Genomic DNA, 16,439 nt, shown 5'->3' with positions numbered 1-16,439 from the left:
GTTTACTTGACTTTGCTGACTAAGTTGCAACTGCTCAAGTTCAAATTCTCTTTCTTTTTGCTCAGCAAAGAACTTTCTCTCTTTCTTTTTTCCTTTCTCCCTCTCTCTCCTCTCTCTTTGTTTATCTTCTAAATCCATTTTCCTCAATTGTAATTTACGTTTGTCTACCTCTACGGCACTTGTGTGTTTCTCTGACACACCTAAATGTTTGAGTAACTTCCTTACAATTTCAGCTTTACCTTTGTCCTTGGTTAAACCCAAATCTAACTTATTTGCTAATTCTAAAACTATGGCCTTTTTCTTTACTTCTAAACTTGCTTGGCAAATTTGAAAACATCTTCAAATCCCAGAACCTCTTTAGCAATGTTAAGAGCTATTTCTCTCACTTTTACTTTAATTAACCACTAGTCACTGAAATTAAACAAATTGTCTCAACTATGTTTTGTTTAAAGATCTAGGACACTAACCTGCAAGTGTTTAAATCTGTTGGGATTTTTCATACTCCCAAGTCTATTCAAATCTGTCTAAACCAGTTCAAATCCTGATGACTATCCAAACTGTTATGTTATAGGGTAAACCCTCGGCTAATTTAAAACCAGCAACACAGCAAAGATTTATCCCATGCAGCAATCTGTGAAACTTTGATCAGCCAAAAACTATTTAAAGTAAAAATGAACAACTTTATTTCCTAAAGTATAACAGAGAATAACTAAATAACAACTACATATAACTCCTTCCTCTAACCTAACTTTTACGTTCCCCTTCTACAACACTAGTCCGATTAAATTCCCAATTAAGATTTACAAAACAAAACTTCTTATCTCAAAACCAGGTAGCTTTCAATTTTCTCTGAATTCGTGTCTTCTTTTATTCTTCTTCGAGATTCTGCTTCACAGGTTTCTGATTGATAAAGATACCTTTAAGAGAGCTATTTTTCAGGCAGTCTTCACATGCTGGTAGTGGTTAAGGTGGCATGGGTGAATCTTTTAAAAAGTTAATTAATGTTAAATGAAGGTGGGGCAGTCTGCTGGATCTGCTGTCTCTGTACAGAATGCAGAAACATCAACAGTGTATGTGTAGATGCAGCTATTCAGATCGAGCATTGAAAATAAAACAGTGAGGCTGCTTCTGTAAACATGGTCTTGATTCAGCCCAAATAATTTCAATGCCACTCATTTCAAGGATCTAGCCAAGTAGCTTTTTTTTAGCTTTGTTCCTGACAGCTGACTCTAGAATCATGATATTTGGTGTACAAATTGGATACATAACCAATGAGAACAGAGAAGGGAACGTTTCGTTCATACCAAAGGACTATTAGAGAGAGAGAGAGAGAGAGGATTGGCGGTGAATTTAACCTGAGGGTCACTATGCCTGAGGTTAGCGGTGAGATCTTCATGGTGACCTCAGTTGGCATGGGAATTGAAAGCACAATGTTGGCATCACAAACCAACTAATTGGGCTAACCAACTCCCCAGAGGCAGGGCAGTGTCACCTGACAATGACTGTGGCTATCGCCCACCATTAAACCACCATAATAGCAGCTGATCCTCTTGTCCAGACTCAGGGGTGGACCATTAGCCACATGTGGCTCACCCATCTCTCTCTCTGTAATATGTGAGTGTGTGTGTCCTACTCAATGCGTTCCCCTGCACTGGCCCCGGAACCATTGTGCAGTATCAGGTTGCCTCGGGGGGAGTGTATTTTCTGTGTGGTTTCCGGTGAGTTGGACCCCCCCCCCCCCCCCGGTTGCCTTGAGAGGCCGGTTTCCTGGGAGATGGCTGAGTGCAGAGTGGAGGCACCGGGTCCTACCCTGGTCCCGACCCCGGAGACGGGGGTCGGCGGCGGCAGCGGCAGGGAGGCCACCAACAATAACCCGCTGGCCAGGAAACTGAATAAAATATTGGAGACTCGGCTGGACAGTGACAAGGTGGGGGCTGTCAATGCACCGACTCGTTCACTTCACTCAATAGTCAGCTTCATAATCTGTTCACTGAGAACTATGTTAGAGAGAAAGGAAGTTTCCTGGATTTGTATTCGTAAACATTCAGCGAAGGTTAGAAGCTGCATTGGAAGCTACAGAGCCTCTGGGATAAGTGGCTATTGAAAAGTTATTATTTTCGATTCAGAGAGACACTGATTAGGAGTGTCAATCTAACCTCTTGCAGTTTAAAAATGTAATCTGCTTCGTATATGTCAATATGATTGAAGAAATGCAGCTCCATCTGTTTGAATAAGTTATTAAAGTGCAAGGCTGTTTAAATCAATTAATTCTCACTTGCTGTGAATGATATTTACATAGTTATAGAGATGTACAGCATGGAAACAGACCCTTCGGTCCAACTCGTCCACACTGACCAGATAGCCTAACCTCATCTTGCTCCATTTGACAGCACGTTGCCCATATCCTTCTAAACCCTTCCTATTCACATACCCGCCTTTTAAATGTTGCAATTGTAACAGCCTCCACCACTTCCTGTGGCAACTCATTTCCATACATGCACCACCCTCTGTATGAAAACATTGCTCCTTAGGACCCTTTTACATTTTTTCCCTCTAACCCTCAACCTTTGCCCTCTGGTTCTGGATCCTCCATCTCAGGGTCTTGACATAAAACATTTCTTTTCATATGTCAGAAGCAACTTCATTAGGCAAATGATCACTACCTCGAATATGCATTGCATTGTCATTTCCTCAAGTTAAAGAGTGCAGACTTGTACATATTTGATGTACATTTGGTTCAGCTGTCCATCAATGCACCAAATCAAGTGCAGTCAGACCTCAAAATTACTTACTGGTCCAAAGCCTTTTTCCATTGCCCCCACAAATCCAGTAAGAATAACAGTTGGAAGGTGAAAGGAAGGCAAGTGGCCAGAGACAAAGGACAATTTGAAGCACTTTGGATCTCAGGCCATAAAGGTGGATGCTGAGGGAGGAAGTGATGTTTGAAAGCCTAAGGGTTTCTGTTGCCATGAGATGGGATACCTTTGAGCAAATTGCTGGAAATTCCAAGTAAACCCATGGATCCATCAGGTTTTTCAGACTGGAGGCCTGTGACCAGTGGAGTGCCACAAGGATCGGTGCTGGGCCCTCTACTTTGGATGCGAGCATAAGAGGTACAGTTAGCAGATGACACCAAAATTGGAGATGTAGTGGACAGCGAACAGGATCTGGACCAGATGGGCCAATGGACTGCGAAGTGGCAAATGGAGTTTAATTCAGATAAATACGAGGTGCTGCATTTTGGTAAAGCAAATCTTAGCAGGACTTATACACTGAATGGTAAGGTCCTAGGGAGTGTTGCTGAACAAAGAGACCTTGGAGTGCAGGTTCATAGCTCCTTGAAAGTGGAGTCGCAGTTAGATAGGATAGTGAAGAAGGCATTTGATATACTTTCCTTTATTGGTCAGAGTATTGAGTGCAGGAGTTGGGAGGTCATGTTGCGGCTGTACAGGACATTGGTTAGGCCACTATTGGAATATTGCGTGCAATTCTGGTCTCCTTCCTATCGAAAAGATGTTATGAAACTTGAAAGGGTTCAGAAAAGGGTGTTTGCCAGGGTTCGAGGATTTGAGCTATAGGGAGAGGCTGAACAGGCTGGGGTTGTTTTCCCTGGAGTGTCGGAGACTGAGGGGTGAACCTATAGAGGTTTACAAAATTATGAGGGGCATGGATAGGGTAAATAGACAAAGTATTTTCCCTGGGGTCGGGGCGTCCAGAACTATAGGGCATAGGTTTACGGTGAGAGGGGAAAGATATAAAAGAGACCTGAGGGGCAACCTTTTCACACAGAGGATGGTACGTTTATGGAATGAGCTGCCAGAGGAAGTGGTGGACGCTGGTACAATTGCAACATTTAAGAGGCATTTGGATGGGTATATGAATAGGAAGGGTTTGGAGGAATATGGGCCGGGTGCTGGCAGGTGGGACTAGACTGGGTTGGGATATCTGGTCGGTAAGGATGGGTTGAACCGAAGGGTCTCTTTCCATGCTGTACGTCTCTATGACTCTATAATGCAAGGAAAATGAATCTGACCAAGAGTACCTGTCTGTGATTGTGAGACCAAGTACAAGTACACTGAGTGTGAGGAAGATAAACAAGGTAGCTGAGAGCTACACAGAATTCTTGTGAAATGCAACAGTAATTCCTTTTCTCTCAAATAAAGCAAGTTGTACTTCGGGATACAGGAGCTGCCTGTACTCTCTTCTTGAGGATAGGTGTAGCTCTTCCACAAATGAGGTAATTGAATGCCAAGATTTTAGTGAACAACATTGGTGGGGAGTACTTACCTTTGTGTTGAGAGCAGCTGAAGTGTGACCTAATGTCTGGAACAGTACTTATATGGATTGTCCACAATTTGCTTGTAGATATAGTTAACCTATTCCTCAGGAATACTTTGTCTGGAATGCAAGTGCTAGCTTTTCCAATAAGTATGGAAAGGCCAAATGGAATTAAGATAGCAGTAGTGAAAAAAGATTCCAGAAATAATTCCTTCATGTGTAGGGACTCAAACAATGATTAAATGAATTCTATTCTAGGAAGTGATTATTTGCACTGCAGACAAATTTTGGCGTTATGAAGTGTTCATTGGGATTTGGACAATCTGAAAGAAATGTGCATTAAGTCTTCCCTGATTGAGATTCAGCAAGCAGATCCAAAGTTAGGTAAAGTAGCACAATGGCTCAAACTAAAACTCAAGCTGTGGGAATTCCAATATGCTACGATATTAAAATTATGATTCTGATGAAGAAGTGGAGAGCTGTCACAAACCTAAAGATGAAGATTGGAATGTAGTTCATCAGATTGTGATTCCGCCCAAATATTGTTAGAAAATATTAAGGACAGTCCATGAAATTGCAGAGGTGGAACACATAGGGATATGAAAGACCCAAGCATGCATAAGTTGACTTTTTTTTTAGATTAGATTCCCTACAGTGTGGAAATAGGCCCTCCAAAACTAATTAAAATGAAGTCTTCAAAACAGAAGGCTGAATCTTCCATGTTAAATTATGTAAGTATATTTTGCATGCGGCTCACATGAGCATGCAAAGGGGCTCAGTAAAATTGTAAAGATTCACAAAGAATCATGAACAATTAGGCTGAGAAGCATGCCAAGACCTGAACATTTCAACCAGAAATGATGCCTTTGCACTACAGCCTTTACAGATCGAACGGCTGAAACCATTGATGAGTAGTCAAAATAAGGTAGTCAAAAGGATTCAGAAAGTGAATTAGATTAGATTACTTACAGTGTGGAAACAGGCCCTTCGGCCCAACAAGTCCACACCGCCCTGCCGAAGCGTAACCCACCCATACCCCTACATCTACCCCTTACCTAACACTATGGGCAATTTAGCATGGCCAATTCACCTGACCGGCACATCTTTGGACTGTGGGAGGAAACCGGAGCACCCGGAGGAAACCCACGCAGACACGGGGAGAACGTGCAAACTCCACACAGTCAGTCGCCTGAGGCGGGAATTGAACCCGGGTCTCTGGCGCTGTGAGGCAGCAGTGCTAACCACTGTGCCACCGTGCCGCCCACTTATTGGACTGATACGTCAGATTGCTAGAAAAACAATTGTCTGTGTCTCATCAATATGTTGAATAATATTCATGCTGGGAAGAGGATAAACATGTGTAGGTAACTCAGATAGTAAGGATAATGGAGGATAAAAGGGATAGGGTGATAAGGAGAGGGAGGCCTGGACATTTCCCAGATTGGAACTTTCTACTATTCAGTTAGCTAACACTGAACTGTTAGAGATGTTACACATCATACTTGGATGAAGAACAATGAGAAGCCATAACCAGGCTTCACTCAGAATTTAAGTGAGTCTGTAGGGACAAATCAGGATGTTTAACCATAGCCGAGCATGATGCAGATTAGATTAGATTAGATTAGATTAGATTAGATTACTTACAGTGTGGAAACAGGCCCTTCGGCCCAACAAGTCCACACCGCCCCGCCGAAGCGTAACCCCCCCATACCCCTACATCTACATCTACCCCTACCTAACATTACGGGCAATTTAGCTTAGCCAATTCACTTGACCGGCACATTTTTTGGACTGTGGGAGGAAACCGGAGCACCCGGAGGAAACCCACGCAGACACGGGGAGAACGTGCAAACTCCACACAGTCAGTCGCCTGAGGCGGGAATTGAACCCGGGTCTCCGGCGCTGTGAGGCAGCAGTGCTAACCACTGTGCCACCGTGCCGCCCACAAAGATGTGGAAGAATATTCTGCAAAATAGCATCTTCAACCCTCAAGTACAGAAAACCGATTCCGGTGAAAGCCGAAATCCAATGCATGTTGGAAAACCACCTGATCAAACTCAGTCAAAGTTGCTGGAGGTCTCCAGCGTATTCATGCTGAAACGTGAAGGTTCAGTTGGATTCTGTGTAAGATATGGAAAGGACAACACAGTAATAAAGGCAGGCTCCAATCCAAATGATCATTTGGTAGACTATTATTGTCAGTGCCAAATGTTTTGCCAAAATACAATTTTAAAAGAGACATTGGCAGGCTCCTTTAATACCCAAAGCAAAAGATATGTAGGCTGTTGTCACACTGAACAGTATTTTTTAGTGCTGAGTGATTCCATTTGAGCTACAATTTTCCAGAGACCAGTAACTATGACGATACTATGGCTTTAAGAGGTATACTTTGTCCTTGTTTTTGTTCTTATGAAGAAAGGTTGAGATAGAGGGTCTGAGCAGTCTGCTCAAGGCCAATAAAGCTTGTGAGGCCTTGGGGTTTTTCTTAAAAGTTGGAACAATAGAAGCAGCCTGGATGGGTGGGGTCAAGCTCCTAAAGCACCAGGAATTTTAGTTTTAGCTTTGTGCAGTTACTAAGGTGTTGAAGCTGGCTGTGGAAGTTTGTATTCCTCTCTCCATTACAGCTAAAAGCTATTGTTCTCTTCCTGATGGAATTGCTTGTGAGACACTATGCTTTACTGAAGTTGCCTTTGTCAAGTATGTGTTCATGAACTGTTACTATCTTGGAACAGTTAATTAATAGTAAATATATTTATTATTTTAAGTATTTCGGTAGGATTACAGTTAAGCCAAGTCTTTTATTTCTATTTTTGTCTGTATTTTAACTGTAGCGTAAAAACTGTTCTGCCTGACTTCAAGTAGTTTGATCAATGAAATTGCATCTGGAACACAACATCTTACACTTGCTTGTAAAAAAGGGTTAGGGTCTAGATTTCCTTCTTAATATATTTTGAGGGACTTTGGTCTGATCCGTAACAGTAGTAGCCTGTATACCTAACTGTGTGGTGTACTGCGATGTGCTGTATGACAGTGAAACTTGGAAGGACCACTTAGAATAACTAGAGGCTCTGTTTACAAAATTGCCGTTAGATCAGAAGAGATTAGAGCAGAAGTAGGCCATTTAGCCCGTGAGTCTGCTCTGCCAATCAATGAGATTATGGCTAATTTGGTAATCCTCAACATCACTTTCCTGTCTTATTCCCATAATCTTTGAATCCCTTATTGATTACAAATCTGTCTATCTCAGCCTTGAGTGTACTTACAACATTGCCTCTACAGCATTCTGCGGCAAAGAATTCCACAGTGTGAAAAAAATTATTTCATCATCTTTGTCTTAAATATGTGACCCCTTACTTCAATATCCCCTTTGGTCTTGGACTCTCTGACAAGTGGAAAGAACCACTCTGCTTCAATCCTTTCAAATCCTTCTAAGAACCTTATATTTTTCAATAAGACCACCTCTCATTCTTCTAAACTGCAATGAGTCAAAACCCAACTTACCCAAGCCCTTTATTAGAAAATCGTAAGAAAGCTGGTTGTTTTGCTGATAAACCTTGCCAAAGGTGATTTTGCAATAATGGGTATAGTCTGCCTGCAGCACATAGTAAGGCAATAACAAGTGCTGCTATAAAATATCAAAAGTACAAGCATTAGTTGAACAGTGGAACTGGAGCGTGGGAGAGAGACGTGCATTCCTCCACTGTCAATCGTAACACTTGGTGTTAATTTTTATATTGTGCTTCGTCTTGGGGTCTCAGGAATTATTTTTTCCTATTCCGAAGGTAGTAGTAGATGACATTGCTGTTGTATCTGTAGAAAGTTTATAAAGTTTAACGGTGATTTCCCCTGGGATACTGGTGATGAAGGTTGGTCAGCTATAATTGCCTTGTGGAAATATGGGAATGTGGCATTCATGGAAATGGGGCTTAAAAATGGTGAGGTCGAGTAGCTTAACAAATGGGGCTATAGTGTTCAGAAAAGATAGGGAAGGGAAAATGGAGGTGGGATCGCATTACTGATTAGAGACTATAGTGCTAGAAACAGAGGATGACCTTGGTTGGTCGGAATCCATTTGATTAGAGTTGAGAAGCAACAAAGATTTAGTTTCATTACTGGGGATGAATTCTGTGTGCTTCTGGGTAGTGCAAGACAGAGTGATGAACAAAGCTGTGGAGGAATGATAATGATGTGTAAGAACTATAAAATAATGCTGTCGAAAGGGAAATGCTGTTAAAACTTTTTATCTTGGGCTCGTCTGAATGACACAAGATTTTGAAAGGGAATAACAATTTATGTTGCACAAAAAAAAATTGCTGATGGCCTCAGCAAATCGACACTGGTTGAGCATGTGGAATGCATAAAGAATTACTGAGGCTTTAATTAAAAAGAGGCATGTAATGCATGGACATGTTCCATTTGTCCTACAGAGGACAGGTCCTTGCGGCTAAATATGTAGCTTCTAACAAGTGTAAGTGTGTCACCTTGCTAGTACAAACTATAATTGTAACTTTATTATAGTGTAGTTCTTAGCATACTTGGGATTGCTCAGCATGTGTTGCTCATTTGCAGAATTACATCTGATGTTACATGTTATGCTCTGAGTTTTGCAAACACAGACTGATTAAGTACGGTCAGTACTCTGCCTATTTTGAAACCAGTGGGTCAGTTGTTTGGAGCAACCTACCAGCTTTTCTTTTTTTTCTTTTTGTCAACTTCATTGAAGATAATTTGTACAATAGTTCAGTTTCGCCTTCTGATTAGTCTTCATCCTCCTCCTGTTTCATCCTGCTTGATGTGAAAGTAGAAAGTACTAAAGTACACAAACCATTTGAAAGAGGCTGTATGTACTGAGAATAATTATGGCATCTGGGCTTCATAAGAGGTACTGAGTATGAAAGCAGGGAGATTATCCTGAACCTTTATAAACCTCTGGCTAGGCTTCAGCTTTATACTGTTCTGGTCACCACATTTTAAGAAGGATACGGAGTGCTTGAGAGAGTGCAAAAGAGATTTGCTGGTATGGTTGGTATTGATGAGATATCTTGGCTACAGAGTTGGGATGGAGCAAAGGCAATTGAGTCAGACAAGATAGTATTTTTAGACAAGGTGAACAGAGAAAAGCTGTTCTTCTTTGATTATATGAAGACTCGAAGACGTAAATTTTCAGATAAGATTTCAGTGGAGGATGAGTTACACAGTGAGTGAGCATGACATGGAATATGCTGCTTATGAGGATTGTGGAAACCGAGATTACAAATAATTTCAAAATAAAATTAGATGGACACTTGAAAGAAGTAAACTCGTAGGGTTTTGGAGGCAGAGCTGTAGAATGGGACTGACCAAATGTTGTCCATAGCTCGCGTAGCCACGATATTCTGAACGGCTTTCTCCTATTCCATAATGATGCTATGAAAGCATCTCTGTATAATGCAGTGACTATAGAAGTTACCCAGTGTTTAAATGGGTTTGCAATGTCACACACTCTGACATAACTATCACTCCTAACACTTCTATATTGACAGTTCTGATATATTGTCAATATACAGTATTAAAAAGATGTTTATAACCTCCTAATACGTAGCTATTGGAATCTATATTTGATGGCTGAGTGACTGAGTACTTTAAGAAATTTGAACAGGTTTATGAGAGCCAGCATGGATTTGTCAATGATAGGTCATGTTTATTAAACCCAGTAGATTCCGGAGAGAAGTTAGGCAATGCATTTTTGTGCATTGTCTGCTAGAAGTGTGGAAATCTACCATAGGAAAAGCAATCAGTGCTAGCTCAATAGAAATAAAAACCTGTGGTCAGTAGATTTATGCTATCCAAGGCTATTGAGGGAAATTGATCTCATCTTGAGGGGATAGAGTTTGCTTACAGATCAGATATGATCATAATGAATGGTGAAGCAGGCTTGAGGAGCTGAATGATCCTGAGAATTTAGTGCACAGATAGAAAAAGTTGAAGAAAATTTTACATACCTGTACGTAGTGACAGTATTTATTACTACTACTTTGCAGATAGCACAGAAGCAAACCTTTTGATTCAACCGGGCCATGCCAACCACAATCCCAAACTAAGTAGTCCCATCTCCCTGCGCTTGGCCCATATCCCTCCCAATATTTCACATTCATGCACTTATCTAGATGTCTTTCAAACTTTGTAACCGTACCTGCATCCACCACTTCACCTGGAAGTTCATTCCACACACAAACCAATCTTTGTGTTTAAAAAAAATGTTGTCCCTCATGTCTGTCTTAAATCTTCCTCCTCTCACCTTAAGAAAATGCCCTCTAGTCTTGAAATCCCCCACCCTGGGAAAAGCTGCCTGCCATTTTCTTTATGTCTACCTGTCAATATTTTATAAATCTGTATAAGGTCACCTCTCAACCTCCTAAGCTCCAGTGAGAAACGCCCCAGTCTATCCAACCTGTCCTTATAACTCAAACCTTCAATTCCAGGCAACATCTTGGTAAATTGGGTTGACCAGAATTGGACACAGTACTTCAGAAGAGGCCTCAACACAATGTCCCAACTCTATTCAAAGGTCTGAACAATAAAGACAAACCTGCAAAATGACTTCTTAACCACTCTATCTATATGTGATGCAAACTTCAACGAATTATGTACCTAAACCCCTGGATCTTTCTGGTCTTCTTGCCCTTACTTTTAATTGTATAAGTCTTATCTTTGTTTGTTTTACCAAAATGCAACCCCCTGCATTTATCCAGTTTAAATTCCACCTGCCACTCTTCAACCAATTGACCCAATTGATCAATGTCACTGTAATCTTAGCTTGATTTATTACAACACAGCTTATGTAATTGTGTGACTGCTGATTTTCTTTGGAACCCAAGAGTGATCAAGCCTGTGGATTGAGTACTCAAACTATGCAGCTTGATAATGTAACATGGAATTAACGTTAAGATTTTTTCCAATCTGTTGAAAGATGTTATTACACGCCTCTGGAGGCAGTGGGACTAGAATCCAGGCCTCCTAGCTCAGTGATAGGGGTGATATCACTTTGTCACAAGAGCCCAGTGAATTATAAAGACGCTTCCTTTCAAAGAGCAGTTTTTGCTTCTCTCGCATAAATAAAGAAACAAATTTGGCAAGTGAGAGCCACTGAAGAATTTTTAAAGAAATTTATTCATTCACGGGATATGGATGTTATTGGCCAGGCCGGTATTTATTGCTCATTCCTAATTGTCAGTTGAAATCTTACGACATTGATGTGGGTCTGCAGTAACAGATTTCCTTTCCTAAAAGACATTAATAAACCACATGGGTTTTTCCAACAATTGGCAGCAGTTTCATGGTCATCATTAAATTCTTAATCCCAAACTTTTTTAAATTGAATTTAAATTCTACCATCTGCCATAGAACACTGCCTGGGTCTCTGGATTAATAGTCTTGTGATAATATGACTAGATCTATGACTGTCTTATTAACGTACAATAATTTTAAATTTAGAAATTAAGGGATTGCTGATGCCTCTTTTGGAATGAAGTGACAGAAGATAGTGACCTCACTTTCTTCTGTTCTAATTTTAAGGTCATTGAGAATATGTCACATTAAGTGATTGCACATTTTTAGAGTGTTATGGGCAATTGGAAAGCCTGGGTCAGGCTGGGCCTAAAAAGGAAAACAGGAGAGTGCACTGAAGCTTGTGGATATTTGTTCATTGCTGAGTCTTGGGAGAGATAAGAATTATATTTGGTTTGTTTTGAAAAGTACACTAGAAATAGTATTGACTCTGGATGGACCAGATTACAGACAAAGTATTTTCTTGCTTACTGTGCGAAGTACTATGAGGAGTGGAAAAACGATCTGCCACTTTTGAAAGCATTTTTAACACCTACCTATGCAAATACTTTTATATATCCATTGTTCACAGCACAAACCTGTTAGCTCCTCAAATTTAACCTTTCTTGTGATTGTTCAAGTGCCATTTAATGCTGGAGAAAGTCTGTAATGAAATCAAAATTGATGCATTTGAACACTTAAAGTGGAGAGTTTTATCACCACCTAAAACATATTACATGGCATATGTTCATAATTTTAAATAAATATGTTGTGTTTAAGGGAAAACTGAAGGGACTATTTTGATATTAAAAATGTATTGCTATCCTAAATAATACGTTTATTCCTGTTCAAAGTATATGATGATTTTGATGGTAATAAAAATGCTTTCGTTCTTTTACTGATGGAAAATAAAGTAGATCTTTCAGCCGTTTGATTGATTGGGAAACAGGATGACATTGAGGAAACAGCCTGTAGCTGCAAGTGAGGGGTTACTTGGTGTGCAGGATAGAGAACCAGATGGAAAGGGGTAGTAGAAAGAACAAGGTATGTGGAAAGCAATAATCTTGAGAGAGAAGCCAGATGGAAGGGACCACCATGAGAGCAATGTGTGTTATATTCTCAGACATCCTGTTGTCTCAAAGTAATCCAATCTGTTATACTTTTCAAATGTTAGTAGCCTGTAAGATTATGACACAAGTGAAATTTGCAGCAGTGCAACATTGAGCATATTCTGGCTAATATTGCAAGCCCACTATTCTGAAACATGTTAACTTAATTTTTATGTTTTTGAAACTGGTTAATTGTAAATGGTTTGAGCTTCTGATATTTTCAAACGAGTGTTTGTGCTTAGTTACAGGCCCATAATTCCAATTTAAACCATTGCTTCTCAAAATTTCATGCATAAGGCATTAGTAAAATTCTGAGAGTTCTCTTCTGACTGAGTAAATAACAGTATGGTTCTGCATGATAAGGAAGATTCAAACTGGCTGAGTGAGTGATTCCAGCTAAGCAGTATTTGGATCACTGCTATTAGTTTTAACCCTACTAAAATTATACCAGGATTTTTAAAAATTCTGATAGTACTGTGTCAGACAGTGTCAAATTTATCTGTAATGTTTGCCGTGAAAAATGTCCATATTACAGAGGAGGTGATGCTGGACATCTTAAAAAGCATAAAGGATGATAAATCCTGGTACTTGATCAGGTGTACCCTAGAACTCTTTGTGAAGCTCGGGAAGTGATTGCTGAGACCCATGCTGAGATATTTGTATCATCGGTAGCCACAAGTGAGGTGCCAGAAGGCTGGAGGTTGGCTAATGTGGTGCCACTATATCAGAAAGGTAGTAAGAAAAAGCCAGCGAACTATCGACCAGTGAGCCTGACATCGGTGGTGGGCAAGGTGTTGGAGGGAATACTGAGGGACAGGATTTACATGTATTTGGAAAAGCAAGGGCTGATTAGGGATAGTCAACATGGCTTTGTGCATATGAAGTATTGTTTCACAAACTTGAGTTTTTTGAAGAAGTAACTAAGAGAATTGATGAGGGAAAATAGGTGGACATGATCTACATGGACTTCAATAAGACGATCAACAAGGTTCCTCATGATAGACTGGTTAGCAAGGTCAGATCACATAGACTACAGGGAGAAATAGCCATTTTGAAACAGAATTTATTCAAAGGTGGAAAACAGAGGGTGGTGGTGGAGGGTTGCTTTTCAGACTGGAGGCCTGTGACTAGCAGAGTGCCACAAGGATCAGTGCTAGGTGCACTGCTTTTTGTCACTTATATAAATGATTTGAATGTGAACATAGGAGATATGGTTAGTAAGTTTGCAGATGATACCAAAATTGGAGGTGTAGTGGACAGTGAAGCAGGTTACCTCAGAGTGTAAGGGGATCTTGGTCAGATGGGTCAAAGGGCCGAAGAGTGGCCAATGGAGTTTAATTTAGATAAATGTGAGGTGCTGCATTTTGGAAAGGCAAATCAGAGCAGGATCTATACACTTAATGATAAGGTCTGGGAGTGTTGCTGAACAACGAAACCTTGGAGTACAGGTTCATAGCTCCTTGAAAGTAGAATTGCAGGTAGGTAGGATAGTGAAGAAGGCGTTTGATATGTTTTCTTTATTGGTCAGTGCATTGAGTATAGGAGATGGGAGATTACAATAGTGCTGGAAAAGTGCAGCAGGTCAAGCAGCATTCGAGGAGCAGGAAGATCACTGTCTCAGGCAAAAGCCCTTCATCAGGCCCATTCCTGATGAAGGGCATTTGCCCGAAAAGTCGATTTTGCTGCTCCTCGGATGCTGCCTGACCTGCTGTGCTTTTCTAGCACTCCTCGAATCTTGTCTCTAATCTCCAGCATCTGCAGTGCCCACTTTCGCCTGTTGGAGTTGGGAGGTCATGTTATGGGTATACAGGACATTGATTAGGCGCTTTTGGAATGAAGACTGCAATTCTGGTCTCCCTGCTACAGGAAGGATGTTATGAAACTTGAAAGTATACAGAAAAGATGTTGCGAGGGTTGGAGAATTTGAACTGGAGGGAGAAGCTGAATAGGCTGTGGGACTATTTTCCCTAGAGCATCAGAGGCTGAGAGGTGACCTTATAGAGGTTTATAAAGTCATGAGGTGCATGGATAGGGTAAATAGACAAGGATTTTCCCTGGAGTGGAGCAGTCTTAGACTAGAGGGTTTAGGTTTAAGGTGGGAGGAGCAAGACTTAAAAGGGACCGAAGGGGCTAATTTTACAAGTAGAGGGTGGTTCAGATATGGAATGAGCTGCCAGAGAAAGTAGTGGAGGCTGATATAATTACAATATTTAAAAGGCATCTGGAAGAGTATGTGAATAGAAAAGATTTAGAGGAATATGGGCCAAATGCTGGCAAATGGGACTAGGTTTATTTAGGTTATCTGGTCAGCATGGATGAGTTGGACCAAAGGGTCTGTTTCCGTGCTGTACATCTCTATGACTCTATGGTTAAGGACCATTGCTACCCAGAAGAATAAGCTCTTAAGAGACACGTCGGAGGTACTGTGTCACATGTCAGACTGTATTGCATGGCGCGTTGCTGTCGTGGCAATGAATAATGAAGGAAAACCAGAAGAAAAAAACTTGTGCCAGCAGTAGATTCTTCATAATTCTGTGGTAATGGTTCTGAGTGTTTTTGATTTTTATTGACAATTATACAAAGATATTAAGAGGCAGGTTTGTCATTCATAGAAAAGAGAATCTCTGCTTCCTCTACTGGACAAAAACATTGAATCCTCTAAGTCAGTTCAGTCCTTTTGATTTTGTGTCACTGCATCACATTTTAAACACTTTTTGTAAACATATTCTGAAAAGACACTGAAGCAGATGGAGGAGCTGACTTTTTGAAGCTGTGTTGTGGCAATGCGCATTTACTTGTTCTTGGTACCTGTTAAACTTATCTGTTGATCTTGTTGCATGGTGGAGTTGCAGAATGGAGCAGTTTTTGTGAGCCGGTTGATTTCAATAATCACCGTGTTCTTCTGGGTAGTAACGCTTTGCAATCCTAAAGGCAGGCATTCTCCCATTCTAAACGTTTCAGTATTATATTTCCAACCCATCTCAGTCCTTTTCATTCACTGTGGACTGTCCTTTCCTCATGAATAGAGAGTATTTTAACAGATTTGACACAATTACTATTTATATTGTCTCCTTTGCCACCAGTATATACTGCTCCTGTTGCATGGTTCCAAGGACAATGCCAATCCTTTGATACCTCATCACATAATGGTGATTCTTCTCAGGTAATTCTATACAGGAAGTGTTGACAGTTTGATCTGGGAGGACATTCAAGCCAAAGTTAATCCTGTTCTCAAGTTCACTTTCCTGGGATCATGAATCGTGATTTTCCTTTACCCTCCCTAGCAAGGTATGCTGTAGTTATCTTAAGCTTCAGTGAAACCTGTACATTACAGATACGTTAAGAACTGGCAGCAGCTGTCATTGATTTGCAGGTGTCTTTAATTTCAAAATGGTCATTGTATATGCTGTAAACATCATCAATAAAGTGGGGAATTTTATTGTTAGCTTCTATAAACAATAAGTAATACAGAAATGTTGTATTCAACCCTGGAGACAGAGCAGTGTTGCTGTTGCTATGCATGCTAGGCAAAAAATCCACCCCACTTCACAAAACTCCTTTCTTTTATAAAATGTGCTGCTGCTTTGCTCTGACGGTGCGCACTGATCTCATGATAATTTGAAGGTAGAAAGAAAACCATGGAGAACCTGTTGATCTCCATTCACTGCATGTTTACGATACAGCAACTTTGTGACAGGTTATGTCCTATGCATTAAAGATTGTCTGTCTGTAATTTGCAAGTGTCTA

The 16,439-nt window shown here is 40.6% G+C and overlaps 1 protein-coding gene across 1 annotated transcript in view; it reads left to right on the top strand.

Annotated features, from left to right (window-relative positions):
• Positions 1–1,747: 1,747 nt before the first annotated feature.
• cog6 (component of oligomeric golgi complex 6) overlaps positions 1,748–16,439 on the top strand; it is a 113,493-nt gene continuing 98,801 nt past the window's right edge. Inside the window, exon 1 of the mRNA XM_072577159.1 lies at positions 1,748–1,927. Coding sequence (XP_072433260.1) covers positions 1,775–1,927 — 153 coding nt within the window. The 5' untranslated portion in view covers positions 1,748–1,774. The remainder of the gene's footprint in view (positions 1,928–16,439) is intronic.

The sequence above is a fragment of the Chiloscyllium punctatum genome, chromosome 9, assembly GCF_047496795.1.
Source record: "Chiloscyllium punctatum isolate Juve2018m chromosome 9, sChiPun1.3, whole genome shotgun sequence".
NCBI lineage: Eukaryota > Metazoa > Chordata > Chondrichthyes > Orectolobiformes > Hemiscylliidae > Chiloscyllium > Chiloscyllium punctatum.
The sequence above is the reverse complement of the archived record's forward strand: the minus strand, read 5'-3'. Positions and strand labels throughout refer to the sequence as shown.